The 18,447-nt window shown below is 26.7% G+C and overlaps 1 protein-coding gene across 3 annotated transcripts in view; it reads left to right on the top strand.

Moving 5' to 3' along the window:
• Positions 1–18,447, top strand: part of sema4gb (sema domain, immunoglobulin domain (Ig), transmembrane domain (TM) and short cytoplasmic domain, (semaphorin) 4Gb) — an 81,570-nt gene that overhangs the window by 38,683 nt on the left and 24,440 nt on the right. For all 3 annotated transcript variants that reach the window (XM_072912698.1, XM_061932001.2, XM_061932002.2), the window contains exons 3-4: positions 13,968–14,116; positions 18,434–18,447. The exon at positions 18,434–18,447 is cut by the window's right edge and continues 49 nt beyond it. In XM_072912698.1, coding sequence (XP_072768799.1) covers positions 13,968–14,116; positions 18,434–18,447 — 163 coding nt within the window. The remainder of the gene's footprint in view (positions 1–13,967; positions 14,117–18,433) is intronic.

Below are 18,447 nucleotides of genomic sequence, written 5' to 3'. Positions count from 1 at the left end.
GTTTTATTACATACATTAATCATGAGTATATCACTCAATTCATTTTATTTATAATTTATTCAAATATTGGGGCCTTTTTGAGGTCATTGATATTTTGTAATACCACTAGTAATTCAAAAGTGTGATTAATATGATTTTAAGAACTAGTATTTTGACATAACTCAATACTGAATTCACTTTATTTTTTTTAAATAAAAATACAAGCTGTGTGCCAAAATTGGCCCCCGGGCCACACTTTAGACACGCCTGATGTAGTGTCCCTAATGATGTGTCTCTCTAGATGAGTATTTTGCTAAGTTAAGTTGTAATTTGAACAAGTTAATTGGCACAAATGTGACTCCCTCATCAAGGAGCACGGCGCCAAAACACCAGCGAGGCGGCCATGTTGCCTCAGGACCCTGCAGGCACGCCGCCTCGCCTCGCCTCGCCGTCATCGTGGTCGTCAGCACTGTTGTGTCACTCAACATCCGACTTTATTTACTTTTCTATTTATTTGTTTTTTCCAAAGAGATAGGCTTCTGCTGGCTCATGCGTGACTGGCATCCTCTCTGCCCGCGGCCATGTTTGCATAACTCTTTGTGTAAACATTAAGTGACGCTTTGCTGGCTCGTGTGCGCGCTTCTTTCCCTTCCCCTTCCCCTTCCCGCCTGCAGCTGCTCATGGCCTGCACATGCAGTGCAATGTGGTGTGCACACCACCTTTTATGCTCTTTTTCCTGTTGCTTTTTCACAGTTAGTGCAGGGGGGCGCTTAATTTAAAAAAAGAAGTATATTGTGCAAACAATTTAAAAGAATAACATAGATTTTTGTGTATTTTTACTCAATAATATTTGTATTATACAAAGTATAATAATAGGTTTATTAATCTCTATTATTAGTGTTATAATCCAAAATAATGTGAATTGAATGTAAAAAAAAACTTTTATTTTTATATACACTTTTAATTAAATAAAATAATTAAAAGTTTGTTTGATTATAATATTTTTCTTTTAGTTTTATTTTTTAAATTATTATAAAATATTGTAAAATCAATTATTGAAATAGATTGCATGTCTGTTAAATCTTACATGCAGTGCAATGTGGTGTGCACACCACCTTTTATGCTCTTTTTCCTGCTGCTTTTTCACAGTTAGTGCAGGGGGGCGCTTAATTTAAAAAAAAAAAAAGTATATTGTGCAAACAATTTAAAAGAATAACATAGATTTTTGTGTATTTTTACTCAATAATATTTGTATTATACAAAGTATAATAATAGGTTTATTAATCTCTATTATTAGTGTTATCATAATCCAAAATAATGTTAATTGAATGTAAAAAAAAAAAAAAAACATTAATTTTTATATACACTTTTAATTTAATAAAATAATAAAAGTTTGTTTGATTATAATATTTTTCTTTTATTTTTATTTTTTAAATTATTATAAAATATTGTAAAATCAATTATTGAAATAGATTGCATGTCTGTTAAATCTTACATGCAGTGCAATGTGGCGTGCACACGACCTTTTATGGTCTTTTTCCTGTTGCTTTTTCACAGTTAGTGCAGGGGGGCGCTTAATTAAAAATAAAAATAAAGTATATTATGCAAACAATTTAAAAGAATAACATAGATTTTTGTGTATTTTTACTCAATAATATTTGTATTATACAAAGTATAATAATAGGTTTATTAATCTCTATTATTAGTGTTATAATCCAAAATAATGTGAATTGAATGTAAAAAAAACTTTTATTTTTATATACACTTTTAATTAAATAATATAATTAAAAGTTTGTTTGATTATAATATTTTTCTTTTAATTTAATTTTTTAAATTATTAAAAAATATTGTAAAATCAATTATTGAAATAGATTGCATGTCTGTTAAATCTTACATGCAGTGCAATGTGGTGTGCACACCACCTTTTATGCTCTTTTTCCTGTTGCTTTTTCACTGTTAGTCCAGGGGGGCGCTTAATTAAAAATAAAAAATAAAATTATATTGTGCAAACAATTTAAAAGAATAACATAGATTTTTGTGTATTTTTACTCAATAATATTTGTATTATACAAAGTATAATAATAGGTTTATTAATCTCTATTATTAGTGTTATAATCCAAAATAATGTGAATTGAATGTAAACATTTTTTTATTTTTATATACACTTTTAATTAAATAAAATAATTAAAAGTTTGTTTGATTATAATATTTTTCTTTTAGTTTTATTTTTTAAATTATTATAAAATATTGTAAAATCAATTATTGAAATAGATTGCATGTCTGTTAAATCTTACAAGCAGTGCAATGTGGTGTGCACACCACCTTTTATGCTCTTTTTCCTGCTGCTTTTTCACAGTTAGTGCAGGGGGGCGCTTAATTAAAAAAACAAAGTATATTGTGAAAACAATTTAAAAGAATAAAATAGATTTTTGTGTATTTTTAGTCAATAAAATTTGTATTATACAGAGTATAATAATAGGTTTATTAATCTCTATTATTAGTGTTATAATCCAAAATAATGTGAATTGAATGTAAAAAAAAATTTATTTTTATATACACTTTTAATTAAATAAAATAATTAAAAGTTTGTTTGATTATAATATTTTTCTTTTAGTTTTATTTTTTAAATCATTATAAAATATTGTAAAATCAATTATTGAAATAGATTGCATGTCTGTTAAATCTTACATGCAGTGCAATGTGGTGTGCACACCACCTTTTATGCTCTTTTTCCTGTTGCTTTTTCACAGTTAGTCCAGGGGGGCGCTTAATTTAAAAAAAAAGTATATTGTGCAAACAATTTAAAAGAATAACATAGATTTTTGTGTATTTTTACTCAATAATATTTGTATTATACAAATTATAATAATAGGTTTATTAATCTCTATTATTAGGGTTATCATAATCCAAAATAATGTTAATTGAATGTAAAAAAAAAAAAAAAACATTAATTTTTATATACACTTTTAATTTAATAAAATAATAAAAGTTTGTTTGATTATAATATTTTTCTTTTATTTTTATTTTTTAAATTATTATAAAATATTGTAAAATCAATTATTGAAATAGATTGCATGTCTGTTAAATCTTACATGCAGTGCAATGTGGCGTGCACACGACCTTTTATGGTCTTTTTCCTGTTGCTTTTTCACAGTTAGTGCAGGGGGGCGCTTAATTAAAAATAAAAATAAAGTATATTATGCAAACAATTTAAAAGAATAACATAGATTTTTGTGTATTTTTACTCAATAATATTTGTATTATACAAAGTATAATAATAGGTTTATTAATCTCTATTATTAGTGTTATAATCCAAAATAATGTGAATTGAATGTAAAAAAAAACTTTTATTTTTATATACACTTTTAATTAAATAATATAATTAAAAGTTTGTTTGATTATAATATTTTTCTTTTAATTTAATTTTTTAAATTATTAAAAAATATTGTAAAATCAATTATTGAAATAGATTGCATGTCTGTTAAATCTTACATGCAGTGCAATGTGGTGTGCACACCACCTTTTATGCTCTTTTTCCTGTTGCTTTTTCACTGTTAGTCCAGGGGGGCGCTTAATTAAAAATAAAAAATAAAATTATATTGTGCAAACAATTTAAAAGAATAACATAGATTTTTGTGTATTTTTACTCAATAATATTTGTATTATACAAAGTATAATAATAGGTTTATTAATCTCTATTATTAGTGTTATAATCCAAAATAATGTGAATTGAATGTAAACATTTTTTTATTTTTATATACACTTTTAATTAAATAAAATAATTAAAAGTTTGTTTGATTATAATATTTTTCTTTTAGTTTTATTTTTTAAATTATTATAAAATATTGTAAAATCAATTATTGAAATAGATTGCATGTCTGTTAAATCTTACAAGCAGTGCAATGTGGTGTGCACACCACCTTTTATGCTCTTTTTCCTGCTGCTTTTTCACAGTTAGTGCAGGGGGGCGCTTAATTAAAAAAACAAAGTATATTGTGAAAACAATTTAAAAGAATAAAATAGATTTTTGTGTATTTTTAGTCAATAAAATTTGTATTATACAGAGTATAATAATAGGTTTATTAATCTCTATTATTAGTGTTATAATCCAAAATAATGTGAATTGAATGTAAAAAAAAAATTTATTTTTATATACACTTTTAATTAAATAAAATAATTAAAAGTTTGTTTGATTATAATATTTTTCTTTTAGTTTTATTTTTTAAATCATTATAAAATATTGTAAAATCAATTATTGAAATAGATTGCATGTCTGTTAAATCTTACATGCAGTGCAATGTGGCGTGCACACAACCTTTTATGCTCTTTTTTCCTGCTGCTTTTTCACAGTTAGTGCAGGGGGGCAATTAATTAAAAAAACAAAGTATATTGTGCAAACAATTTAAAAGAATAAAATAGATTTTTGTGTATTTTTATTCAATAATATTTGTATTATACAAAGTATAATAATAGGTTTATTAATCTCTATTATTATTGTTATAATCCAAAATAATGTGAATTGAATGTAAAAAAAACTTTTATTTTTATATACACTTTTAATTAAATAAAATAATTAAAAGTTTGTTTGATTATAATATTTTTCTTTTAGTTTTATTTTTTAAATTACTATAAAATATTGTAAAATCAATTATTGAAATAGATTGCATGTCTGTTAAATCTTACATGCAGTGCAATGTGGTGTGCACACCACCTTTTATGCTCTTTTTCCTGTTGCTTTTTCACAGTTAGTCCAGGGGGGCGCTTAATTAAAAAAAAAAAGTATATTGTGCAAACAATTTAAAAGAATAACATAGATTTTTGTGTATTTTTACTCAATAATATTTGTATTATACAAAGTATAATAATAGGTTTATTAATCTCTATAATTAGTGTTATCATAATCCAAAATAATGTGAATTGAATGTAAAAAAAAAACTTTTATTTTTATATACACTTTTAATTAAATAAAATAATTAAAAGTTTGATTATAATATTTTTCTTTTAGTTTTATTTTTTAAATTATTATAAAATATTGTAAAATCAATTATTGAAATAGATTGCATGTCTGTTAAATCTTACATGCAGTGCAATGTGGTGTGCACACCACCTTTTATGCTCTTTTTCCTGCTGCTTTTTCACAGTTAGTGCAGGGGGGCGCTTAATTTAAAAAAAGAAGTATATTGTGCAAACAATTTAAAAGAATAACATAGATTTTTGTGTATTTTTACTCAATAATATTTGTATTATACAAATTATAATAATAGGTTTATTAATCTCTATTATTAGTGTTATCATAATCCAAAATAATGTGAATTGAATGTAAAAAAAAAACACATTAATTTTTATATACACTTTTAATTTAGTAAAATAATTAAAAGTTTGTTTGATTATAATGTTTCGTTTAGTTTTATTTAATAATTTATTATAAAATATAGTAAAATCAATTATTGAAATAGATTGCATGTCTGTTAAATCTTACATGCAGTGCAATGTGGTGTGCACACCACCTTTTATGCTCTTTTTCCTGTTGCTTTTTCACAGTTAGTCCAGGGGGGCGCTTAATTTAAAAAAAAAAGTATATTGTGCAAACAATTTAAAAGAATAACATAGATTTTTGTGTATTTTTACTCAATAATATTTGTATTATACAAAGTATAATAATAGGTTTATTACTCTCTATTATTAGGGTTATCATAATCCAAAATAATGTGAATTGAATGTAAAAACAAAACAAAAAAAAACATTAATTTTTATATACACTTTTAATTAAATAAAATAATTAAAAGTTTGTTTGATTATAATATTTTTCTTTTATTTTTATTTTTTAAATTATTATAAAATATTGTAAAATCAATTATTGAAATAGATTGCATGTCTGTTAAATCTTACATGCAGTGCAATGTGGCGTGCACACGACCTTTTATGGTCTTTTTCCTGTTGCTTTTTCACAGTTAGTGCAGGGGGGCGCTTAATTAAAAATAAAAATAAAGTATATTATGCAAACAATTTAAAAGAATAACATAGATTTTTGTGTATTTTTACTCAATAATATTTGTATTATACAAAGTATAATAATAGGTTTATTAATCTCTATTATTAGTGTTATAATCCAAAATAATGTGAATTGAATGTAAAAAAAACTTTTATTTTTATATACACTTTTAATTAAATAATATAATTAAAAGTTTGTTTGATTATAATATTTTTCTTTTAATTTAATTTTTTAAATTATTAAAAAATATTGTAAAATCAATTATTGAAATAGATTGCATGTCTGTTAAATCTTACATGCAGTGCAATGTGGTGTGCACACCACCTTTTATGCTCTTTTTCCTGTTGCTTTTTCACTGTTAGTCCAGGGGGGCGCTTAATTAAAAATAAAAAATAAAATTATATTGTGCAAACAATTTAAAAGAATAACATAGATTTTTGTGTATTTTTACTCAATAATATTTGTATTATACAAAGTATAATAATAGGTTTATTAATCTCTATTATTAGTGTTATAATCCAAAATAATGTGAATTGAATGTAAACATTTTTTTATTTTTATATACACTTTTAATTAAATAAAATAATTAAAAGTTTGTTTGATTATAATATTTTTCTTTTAGTTTTATTTTTTAAATTATTATAAAATATTGTAAAATCAATTATTGAAATAGATTGCATGTCTGTTAAATCTTACAAGCAGTGCAATGTGGTGTGCACACCACCTTTTATGCTCTTTTTCCTGCTGCTTTTTCACAGTTAGTGCAGGGGGGCGCTTAATTAAAAAAACAAAGTATATTGTGAAAACAATTTAAAAGAATAAAATAGATTTTTGTGTATTTTTAGTCAGTAAAATTTGTATTATACAGAGTATAATAATAGGTTTATTAATCTCTATTATTAGTGTTATAATCCAAAATAATGTGAATTGAATGTAAAAAAATTTTTATTTTTATATACACTTTTAATTAAATAAAATAATTAAAAGTTTGTTTGATTATAATATTTTTCTTTTAGTTTTATTTTTTAAATCATTATAAAATATTGTAAAATCAATTATTGAAATAGATTGTATGTCTGTTAAATCTTACATGCAGTGCAATGTGGTGTGCACACAACCTTTTATGCTCTTTTTTCCTGCTGCTTTTTCACAGTTAGTGCAGGGGGGCAATTAATTTAAAAAAAAAAGTATATTGTGCAAACAATTTAAAAGAATAAAATAGATTTTTGTGTATTTTTATTCAATAATATTTGTATTATACAAAGTATAATAATAGGTTTATTAATCTCTATTATTATTGTTATAATCCAAAATAATGTGAATTGAATGTAAAAAAAACTTTTATTTTTATATACACTTTTAATTAAATAAAATAATTAAAAGTTTGTTTGATTATAATATTTTTCTTTTAGTTTTATTTTTTAAATTACTATAAAATATTGTAAAATCAATTATTGAAATAGATTGCATGTCTGTTAAATCTTACATGCAGTGCAATGTGGTGTGCACACCACCTTTTATGCTCTTTTTCCTGTTGCTTTTTCACTGTTAGTCCAGGGGGGCGCTTAATTAAAAAAAAAAAGTATATTGTGCAAACAATTTAAAAGAATAACATAGATTTTTGTGTATTTTTACTCAATAATATTTGTATTATACAAAGTATAATAATAGGTTTATTAATCTCTATAATTAGTGTTATCATAATCCAAAATAATGTGAATTGAATGTAAAAAAAAACTTTTATTTTTATATACACTTTTAATTAAATAAAATAATTAAAAGTTTGATTATAATATTTTTCTTTTAGTTTTATTTTTTAAATTATTATAAAATATTGTAAAATCAATTATTGAAATAGATTGCATGTCTGTTAAATCTTACATGCAGTGCAATGTGGTGTGCACACCACCTTTTATGCTCTTTTTCCTGCTGCTTTTTCACAGTTAGTGCAGGGGGGCGCTTTATTAAAAAAAAAAAAGTATATTGTGCAAACAATTCAAAAGAATAAAATAGATTTTTGTGTATTTTTATTCAATAATATTTGTATTATACAAAGTATAATAATAGGTTTATTAATCTCTATTATTAGTGTTATAATCCAAAATAATGTGAATTGAATGTAAAAAAAACTTTTATTTTTATATACACTTTTAATTAAATAAAATAATTAAAAGTTTGTTTGATTATAATATTTTTCTTTTAGTTTTATTTTATAAATTATTATAAAATATTGTAAAATCAATTATTGAAATAGATTGCATGTCTGTTAAATCTTACATGCAGTGCAATGTGGCGTGCACACCACCTTTTATGCTCTTTTTCCTGTTGCTTTTTCACAGTTAGTGCAGGGGGGCGCTTAATTAAAAAAAAAAGTATATTGTGCAAACAATTTAAAAGAATAACATAGATTTTTGTGTATTTTTACTCAATAATATTTGTATTATACAAAGTATAATAATAGGTTTATTAATCTCTATTATTAGGGTTATCATAATCCAAAATAATGTTAATTGAATGTAAAAAAAAACAAAAAAAAACATAAATTTTTATATACACTTTTAATTTAATAAAATAATTACAAGTTTGTTTGATTATAATATTTTTCATTTAGTTTTATTTATTAAATTATTATAAAATATTGTAAAATCAATTATTGAAATAGATTGCATGTCTGTTAAATCTTACATGCAGTGCAATGTGGTGTGCACACAACCTTTTATGCTGTTTTTCCTGTTGCTTTTTCACAGTGAATCCAGGGGGGCGCTTAATTAAAAAAAAAGTATATTGTGCAAACAATTTACAAGAATAAAATATATTTTTGTGTATTTTTATTCAATAATATTTGTATTATACAAAGTATAATAATAGGTTTATTAATCTCTATTATTAGGGTTATCATAATCCAAAATAATGTTAATTGAATGTAAAAAAACAAACAAAAAACATTAATTTTTATATACACTTTTAATTTAATAAAATAATTAAAAGTTTGTTTGATTATAATATTTTTCTTTTTGTTTTATTTTTTAAATTATTATAAAATATTGTAAAATCAATTATTGAAATAGATTGCATGTCTGTTAAATCTTACATGCAGTGCAATGTGGCGTGCACACCACCTTTTATGCTCTTTTTCCTGCTGCTTTTTCACAGTTAGTCCAGGGGGGCGCTTAATTAAAAAAAAAAAAAGTATATTGTGCAAACAATTTAAAAGAATAAAATTGATTTTTGTGTATTTTTATTCAATAATATTTATATTATACAAAGTATAATAATAGGTTTATTAATCTCTATTATTAGTGTTATCATAATCCAAAATAATGTGAATTGAATGTAAAAAAAACTTTTATTTTTATATACACTTTTGATTAAATAAAATAATTAAAAGTTTGTTCGATTATAATATTTTTCGTTTAGTTTTATTTATTAAATTATTATAAAATATTGTAAAATTAATTATTGAAATAGATTGCATGTCTGTTAAATCTTACATGCAGTGCAATGTGGTGTGCACACCACCTTTTATGCTCTTTTTCCTGTTGCTTTTTCACAGTTAGTGCAGGGAGGCGCTTAATTAAAAAAAAAAAAAAAGTATATTGTGCAAATAATTTAAAAGAATAAAAAATATTTTTGTGTATTTGTATTCAATAATATTTGTAATATACAAAGTATAATAATAGGTTTATAATCTCTATTATTAGTGTTATCATAATCCAAAATAATCTGAATTGAATGTAAAAAAAAAAACATTAGTTTTTATACACACTTTTAATTCAATAAAATAATTAAACGTTTGTTTGATTATAATATTTTTCTTTTAGTTTTATTTTTTAAATTATTATAAAATATTGTAAAATCAATTATTGAAATAGATTGCATGTCTGTTAAATCTTACATGCATTTCAATGTGGTGTGCACACCACCTTTTATGCTCTTTTTCCTGTTGCTTTTTCACAGTTAGTGCAGGGGGGCGCTTAATTAAAAATAAAAATAAAGTATATTGTGCAAACAATTTAAAAGAATAAAATAGATTTTTGTGTATTTTTATTCAATAATATTTGTAATATACAAAGTATAATAATAGGTTTATTAATCTCTATTATTAGTGTTATCATAATCCAAAATAATGTGAATTGAATGTAAAAAAAACCATTAATTTTTATATACACTTTTAATTAAATAAAATAATTAAATGTTTGTTTGACTATAATATTTTTCGTTTAGTTTTATTTTTTAAATTATTATAAAATATTGTAATATCAATTATTGAAATAGATTGCATGTCTGTTAAATCTTACATGCAGTGCAATGTGGTGTGCACACCACCTTTTATGCTCTTTTTCCTGCTGCTTTTTCACAGTTAGTCCAGGGGGGCGCTTAATTTAAAAAAAAAGTATATTGTGCAAACAATTTAAAAGAATAACATAGATTTTTGTGTATTTTTATTCAATAATATTTGTATTATACAAAGTATAATAATAGGTTTATTAATCTCTATTATTAGTGTTATAATCCAAAATAATGTGAATTGAATGTAAAAAAAAACTTTTATTTTTATATACACTATTAATTAAATAAAATAATTAAAAGTTTGTTTGATTATAATATTTTTCTTTTAGTTTTATTTTTCAAATTATTATAAAATATAGTAAAATCAATTATTGAAATAGATTGCATGTCTGTTAAATCTTACATGCAGTGCAATGTGGTGTGCACACCACCTTTTATGCTCTTTTTCCTGTTGCTTTTTCACAGTTAGTCCAGGGGGGCGCGTGATTTAAAAAAAAAAAGTATATTGTGCAAACAATTTAAAAGAATAACATAGATTTTTGTGTATTTTTACTCAATAATATTTGTATTATACAAAGTATAATAATTGGTTTATTAATCTCTATTATTAGTGTTATCATAATCCAAAATAATGTGAATTGAATGTTTAAAAAATCACTTTTAATTAAATAAAATAATTAAATGTTTGTTTGATTATATTTTTCTTTTAGCTTTATTTATTAAATTATTATAAAATATTATAAAATCAATTATTTAAGTAGATTGTGTTAAATCTTACAAATGGCTCCTAAGTTAGCATGTGTGAAGTACAAAGTAATATACCTCTGAGATGTACGGCTGCAAAATTGGCTAAAATTGTCAACACTTTAATGGTCACTAGCACGAGATCGTCTTGTTTCATTTCCTGTAACCCAACATCAAGTCTTGTTTACGTTTGAGCGTCTGCCAACATGTGATGAGTCTGCAACCACCCACTGGTGACCACACACTTGCTGCCAGCCGACCTGGTCATGTGACCTGCATCTGTAGTGGTCACATGGCGTGTTTGCATGAACGTGTAAAGTCTTCCTCTGAAAGATCCACGCCACCTTAACATTAGCATGCTAATTGTTTTTAGCAGCCGTACACCTCAGTCATGCTAAAACTAGCATGCTACATTTTTGTATCCAATTTTGCCGGCGTCATATAACTTGGTACGTTACGTATGTCAACTGTTGGCATGCTAACCTTAGCAGTGACTGTGACTGTCCTGTCTTCAAAGCTTTGGTGTGCAGCAGTACATCAACTTCCTGCCCACTGTAGAGGACACACTTGATCTGGTTTGCTGTTCAGGTGTAAATGTTGTTATGCCACTTCCAATTCACTACCTTACTGCTAGTATCTTTTACTGTCAAATTAAGTTTTTCTACAATTACATTTCCCCGCAATATCTGTTTTGGCAAGATCAAGGACATCAACTCTGACACTCTTTCCACCGCCATTGCCAGCCTCCCCAACAGTGACTCTCTTTCCTCTCCCGATGAACTGCTCACCTACTACAACAATAATCTTCATCATCTACTGGACATGCATCATAATATTTTATTAGAGCGTATCAAAACACGTATTGGTATGTCAGACTTAGCTTTGTCGTGGTTTAACCCTTATCTTACTGACAGGATGCAGTGCGTCTCCCATAATAATGTGACCTCGGACTATGTTAAGGTAACGTGCAGAGTTCCTCAGGGTTCGGTTCTTGGCCCTGCACTCTTTAGTATTTACATGCTCCCGCTAGGCGACATCATACGCAAATACGGTGTTAGCTTTCATTGTTATGCTGATGACAGCCAACTCTACATGCCCCTAAAGCTGACCAACACGCCGGATTGTAGTCAGCTGGAGGCGTGTCTTAATGAAATTAAACAATGGATGTCCGCTAACTTCTTGCAACTCAACGCCAAGAAAACGGAAATGCTGATTATCGGTCCTGCTAAACACCGACATTTATTTAATAATACCACCTTAACATTTGACAACCAAACAATTACACAAGGCGAATCAGTAAAGAATCTGGGTATTATCTTCCACCCAACTCTCTCCTTTGAGTCACACATTAAGAGTGTTACTAAAACGGCCTTCTTTCATCTCCGTAATATCGCTAAAATTCGTTCTATTTTATCCACTAGCGACGCTGAGATCATTATTCATGCGTTCGTTACGTCTCGTCTCGACTACTGTAACGTATTATTTTGGGGTCTCCCTATGTCTAGCATTAAAAGATTACAGTTGGTACAAAATGCGGCTGCTAGACTTTTGACAAGAACAAGAAAGTTTGATCATATTACGCCTATACTGTATATACCTTTATATACATATATATATACCTATACTGGCTCACCTGCACTGGCTTCCTGTGCACTTAAGATGTGACTTTAAGGTTTTACTACTTACGTATAAAATACTACACGGTCTAGCTCCGTCCTATCTTGTCGATTGCATTGTACCATATGTCCCGGCAAGAAATCTGCCTTCAAAGAACTCCGGCTTATTAGTGATTCCCAGAGCCCCAAAAAAGTCTGCGGGCTATAGAGCGTTTTCTATTGGGGCTCCAGTACTATGGAATGTTCTAGCAGTAACAGTTAGAGATGCTACCTCAGTAGAAGCATTTAAGTCCCATCTTAAAACTCATTTGTATACTCTAACCTTTAAATAGACCCCCTGTTAGACCAGCTGCCGTTTCTTTTCTTTTCTCCTCTGCTCCCCTGTTCCTTGTGGAGGGGGGGGCACAGGTCCGGTGGCCATGGATGAAGTGCTGGCTGTCCAGAGTCGGGACCCGGGGTGGACCGCTCGCCTGTGCATTGGCTGGGAACATCTCTGCGCTGCTGACCCGTCTCCGCTCGGGATGGTGTCCTGCTGGCCCCACTATGGACTGGACTCATACTGTTATGTTGGATCCACTATGGACTGGACTCTCACAATATTATGTCAGACCCACTCGACATCCATTGCTTTCGGTCTCCCCTAGAGGGGGGGGGTTACCCACATATGCGGTCCTCTCCAAGGTTTCTCATAGTCATTCACATCGACGTCCCACTGGGGTGAGTTTTTCCTTGCCCTTATGTGGGCTTTGTACCGAGGATGTCGTTGTGGCTTGTGCAGCCCTTTGAGACACTTGTGATTTAGGGCTATATAAATAAACATTGATTGATTGAAACATTGGTTTGTTATCCAATTTGATTTTATTGTTGTGATTTTGTACGGTGTCCTTGAGTGCCCAGAAAGGCGCCTTATAAATAAAATGTATTATTATATTATTATTATAATTAGCTAACATGTTTTAAGTACTACGTTATAAGACTCTGAGGAGTAAAAATGACTAAAAGAGTTAGCATGCTAACATTAGCGCCTGAGTGTTTTTCATCAAACAGGACATAAATGTGTGTAAAGAAGGGGATTGTCAGCCAAGTGTTGATGTTGGGGGCTGAAGAGGGATTTTGGTGTGTCCCAGTACTGCCATGACACATCATCATCATCATCATCATCATCATCATCACTGTCAGTCCAGTGAATGTTTCTAGGTCATGCATGATTGTGACATCATCATCATCACTCTCAGTGGGAATAATGTTGCACTTCAATCATTCTTTGACACATTTCCATACAACCTTTTATGAATATTGTGTGCACAGATGTTAAGAGGCGTTATTAACAAGGCGGGTGTCTGCAGGCCTGCTGGGCAGCGCTCGCTTCACCGGCTCCACCCGGAACTACAGCACCTTGCTGCTGGAGGAGGAGGCGGGGCTTCTGTACGTGGGAGGAAGAGGAGCGCTGTACGCCCTCCACGCCGCCAACATCTCCACAGCCGCCAGCCCCCGGGTGAGTGGCAAGTGTCTTCTGCATCTTTACACTGTCTGTATATATATAATATCATTATTAATAAACATGTGTATGAAATATAATATTAAAAAAATAATACAATAAATGAAATGAAAGTTGTTTTTAACTTATTAATGTACACAATTTGACATTCATGATTCAAATATAGTTACTGCCCCACTAGGATACAATATCATTTTAAAAGCCCCTGAAATGGGCCTAAAAAAAGTAAATTAAATAAATGATAATATAATATAAATATATATGAAATAAATATGCATATGTGTATAAAATACAATCAAATATTAATAATAATTTAAAAAAATGAAATTAAAGTTATTTTCAGCTTATCCATGTACACAATTTGACTTTCATGGAGTATTTGCTACCCCAAAAAGGGACAAGCGGTAGAAAATGGATGGATGGAGTATTTGGTTGAAATAAAATGACTGTAATGCCCCACTAGGATGTAATATCATTTTAAAAGCCCCTGAAATGAGCAGAATAAAAGTCAAATACATGAATAATACATATTAATATAATATAAATGTATATAAAATAAATATCTAAAATATAAATCTAATAAAATATAAATAAATAAATGAAATACAAGTTATTTTTAACTTATCCAATTACACAATCTTACATTATTGATTGAAATAAAATGACTGTAATGCCCCACTAGGATGCAATATCGTTTTAAAAGCCCCTGACATGAGCAGGATAAAAGTAAATAAAATAAATGACAATATTATTGAATATAATATAAATATATATGAAATAAATATACAGATGTGTATAAAATATAATAAAATATTAATAATAATTAAAAAATGAAATAAAAGTTATTTTTAGCTTATTCATGTACACAATTTGAGTTTCATGGTGTATTTGATTGAAATAAAATGACTGTAATGCCCCACTAGGATGCAATATCATTTTAAAAGCCCCTGAAATGAGCAGGATAAAAGTCAAATACATGAATAATACATATACATACCGGTAAATATGATATAAATGTATATAAAATAAATAAATAAATTAAATACAATTTGTTTTTAACTTATCCAATTACACAATTTTACATTATTGATTGAAATAAATTGACTAATGCCCCACTAGAATGTAATATAATTTTAAAAGCCCCTGAAATGAGCAGGATAAAAGTAAAAAAAATGAATAATACATATTAATATAATATAAATGTATATAAAATAAATATAAAAATAGCTCAAATATAAATATGATAAAATATAAATAAATAAATGAAATACAAGTTGTTTTTAACTTATCCAATTACACAATTTTACATTATTGATTGAAATAAAATGACTGTAATGCCCCACTAGGATGCAATATCGTTTTAAAAGCCCCTGACATGAGCAGGATAAAAGTAAATAAAATAAATGACAATATTATTGAATATAATATAAATATATATGAAATAAATATACATATGTGTATAAAATATAATAAAATATTAATAATAATTAAAAAATGAAATTAAAGTTATTTTTAGCTTATTCATGTACACAATTTGAGTTTCATGGCGTATTTGATTGAAATAAAATGACTGTAATGCCCCACTAGGATGTAATATCATTTTAAAAGCCCCTGAAATGAGCAGGATAAAAGTCAAATACATGAATAATACATATTAATATAATATAAATGTATATAAAATAAATATGAAAATATCTAAAATATAAATAAATAAATGAAATACAAGTTGTTTTTAACTTATCCAATTACACAATTTTACATTATTGATTGAAATAAAATGACTGTAAAGCCCCACTAGGATGCAATATCGTTTTAAAAGCCCCTGAAATGGGCATAATAAAAGTAAATAAAATAAATGACTATAATATTGAATATAATATAAATATATATGAAATAAATATACATATGTGTATAAAATATAATAAAATATTAATAATAATTAAAAAATGAAATTAAAGTTATTTTTAGCTTATTCATGTACACAATTTTAGCTTATTCATGTACACAATTTGAGTTTCATGGCATATTTGAGTTTCATGGCATATTTGATTGAAATAAAATGACTGTAATGCCCCACTAGGATGTAATATCATTTTAAAAGCCCCTGAAATGAGCAGGATAAAAGTCAAATACATGAATAATACATATACATAAATATGATATAAATGTATATAAAATAAATTAAATACAATTTGTTTTTAACTTATCCAATTACACAATTTTACATTATTGATTGAAATAAATTGACTAATGCCCCACTAGGATGTAATATCATTTTAAAAGCCCCTGAAATGAGCAGGATAAAAGACAAATACATGAATAATGCATATTAATATAATATAAATGTATATAAAATAAATATAAAAATAGCTCAAATATAAATATGATAAAATATAAATAAATAAATGAAATACAAGTTGTTTTTAACTTATCCAATTACACAATTTTACATTATTGATTGAAATAAAATGACTGTAATGCCCCACTAGGATGCAATATCGTTTTAAAAGCCCCTGACATGAGCAGGATAAAAGTAAATAAAATAAATGACAATATTATTGAATATAATATAAATATATATGAAATAAATATACATATGTGTATAAAATATAATAAAATATTAATAATAATTAAAAAATGAAATTAAAGTTATTTTTAGCTTATTCATGTACACAATTTGAGTTTCATGGCGTATTTGATTGAAATAAAATGACTGTAATGCCCCACTAGGATGTAATATCATTTTAAAAGCCCCTGAAATGAGCAGGATAAAAGTCAAATACATGAATAATACACATACATAAATATGATATAAATGTATATAAAATAAATTAATTAATTAAATACAAGTTGTTTTTAACTTATCCAATTACACAATTTTACATTATTGATTGAAATAAATTGACTAATGCCCCACTAGGATGTAATATCATTTTAAAAGCCCCTGAAATGGGCATAATAAAAGTAAATAAAATAAATGACAATATTATTGAATATAATATAAATATATATGAAATAAATATACATATGTGTATAAAATGTGATAAAATATTAATAATAATTAAAAAATGAAATTAAAGTTATTTTTAGCTTATTCATGTACACAATTTGAGTTTCATGGTGTATTTGATTGAAATAAAATGACTGTAATGCCCCACTAGGATGTAATATCATTTTAAAAGCCCCTGAAATGAGCAGGATAAAAGTCAAATACATGAATAATACATATTAATATAATATAAATGTATATAAAATAAATATAAAAATATATAAAATATAAATCTAATAAAATATAAATAAATAAATGAAATACAAGTTGTTTTTAACTTATCCAATTACACAATTTTACATTATTGATTGAAATAAAATGACTGTAATGCCCCACTAGGATGCAATATCGTTTTAAAAGCCCCTGACATGAGCAGGATAAAAGTAAATAAAATAAATGACAATATTATTGAATATAATATAAATATATATGAAATAAATATACATATGTGTATAAAATATAATAAAATATTAATAATAATTAAGGATAAAAGTAAAATAATACATATAAATATATATCAAATATAAATATAATAAAATAATAATAAATAAATCAAACAAAAGTTGTTTTTAACTTATCCAAGTACACATTTTGACATTGATGGAGTATTGGATAGAAATAAAATGACTGTAATGTCCCACTAGGATGCAATATCACTTTAAATAGGAGCCCTTCTTAAAGAAAAAAGTCGACCTAAGAATGCAGCCCCTCCTCCACTACTTATTTCCACAAGTTTGCTGCCATTCGTCAAGTCCTAAAGGAGGCCAGACTAAATTTAGCTTCAAGCAGATTGAGCAAATCCAATTGCGTCCTTTCAATTTTATGGCTGCTAGATTAAATGTGCCGGGCCTTTCTGAGGAGTTTGTCAAGCTCATCTTCTCCTGCTGCTTATCTCCGCGCACGCACAACATGAAGTACACATGTGGGCCCATACAGGACCTGGAGATGTAACAGATCTTTCTGGAACGTTACCAACAGATACTTTTACCACTTCTGATACCATAATGACATTTATCTCAAACCATATCAGCAGGAATCATACATACTTGTATTATTTAGTCATGTGGAAAAGGTAAGTTCAACCATGCGGACACGTTTGTTACTGGATACTTTCTAATACGCTTCTGCCTTGGAGACTTTGTACGTGTAAGTAATATGCAATTATAATGATTTGATACTTGTTGACCTTGACAAATGTGCTGTTTATTATGTAGGATGAAGTAATGATCAATACAAATGATTGGTAGTGTGTGTGTGTTTGACAGGTGGACTGGGACGC

Source organism: Nerophis lumbriciformis, linkage group LG39, assembly GCF_033978685.3.
Source record: "Nerophis lumbriciformis linkage group LG39, RoL_Nlum_v2.1, whole genome shotgun sequence".
Taxonomy (NCBI): Eukaryota; Metazoa; Chordata; class Actinopteri; order Syngnathiformes; family Syngnathidae; genus Nerophis; species Nerophis lumbriciformis.
Note: the sequence above shows the minus strand (reverse complement) of the source record. Positions and strands in the feature narration are given on the sequence as shown.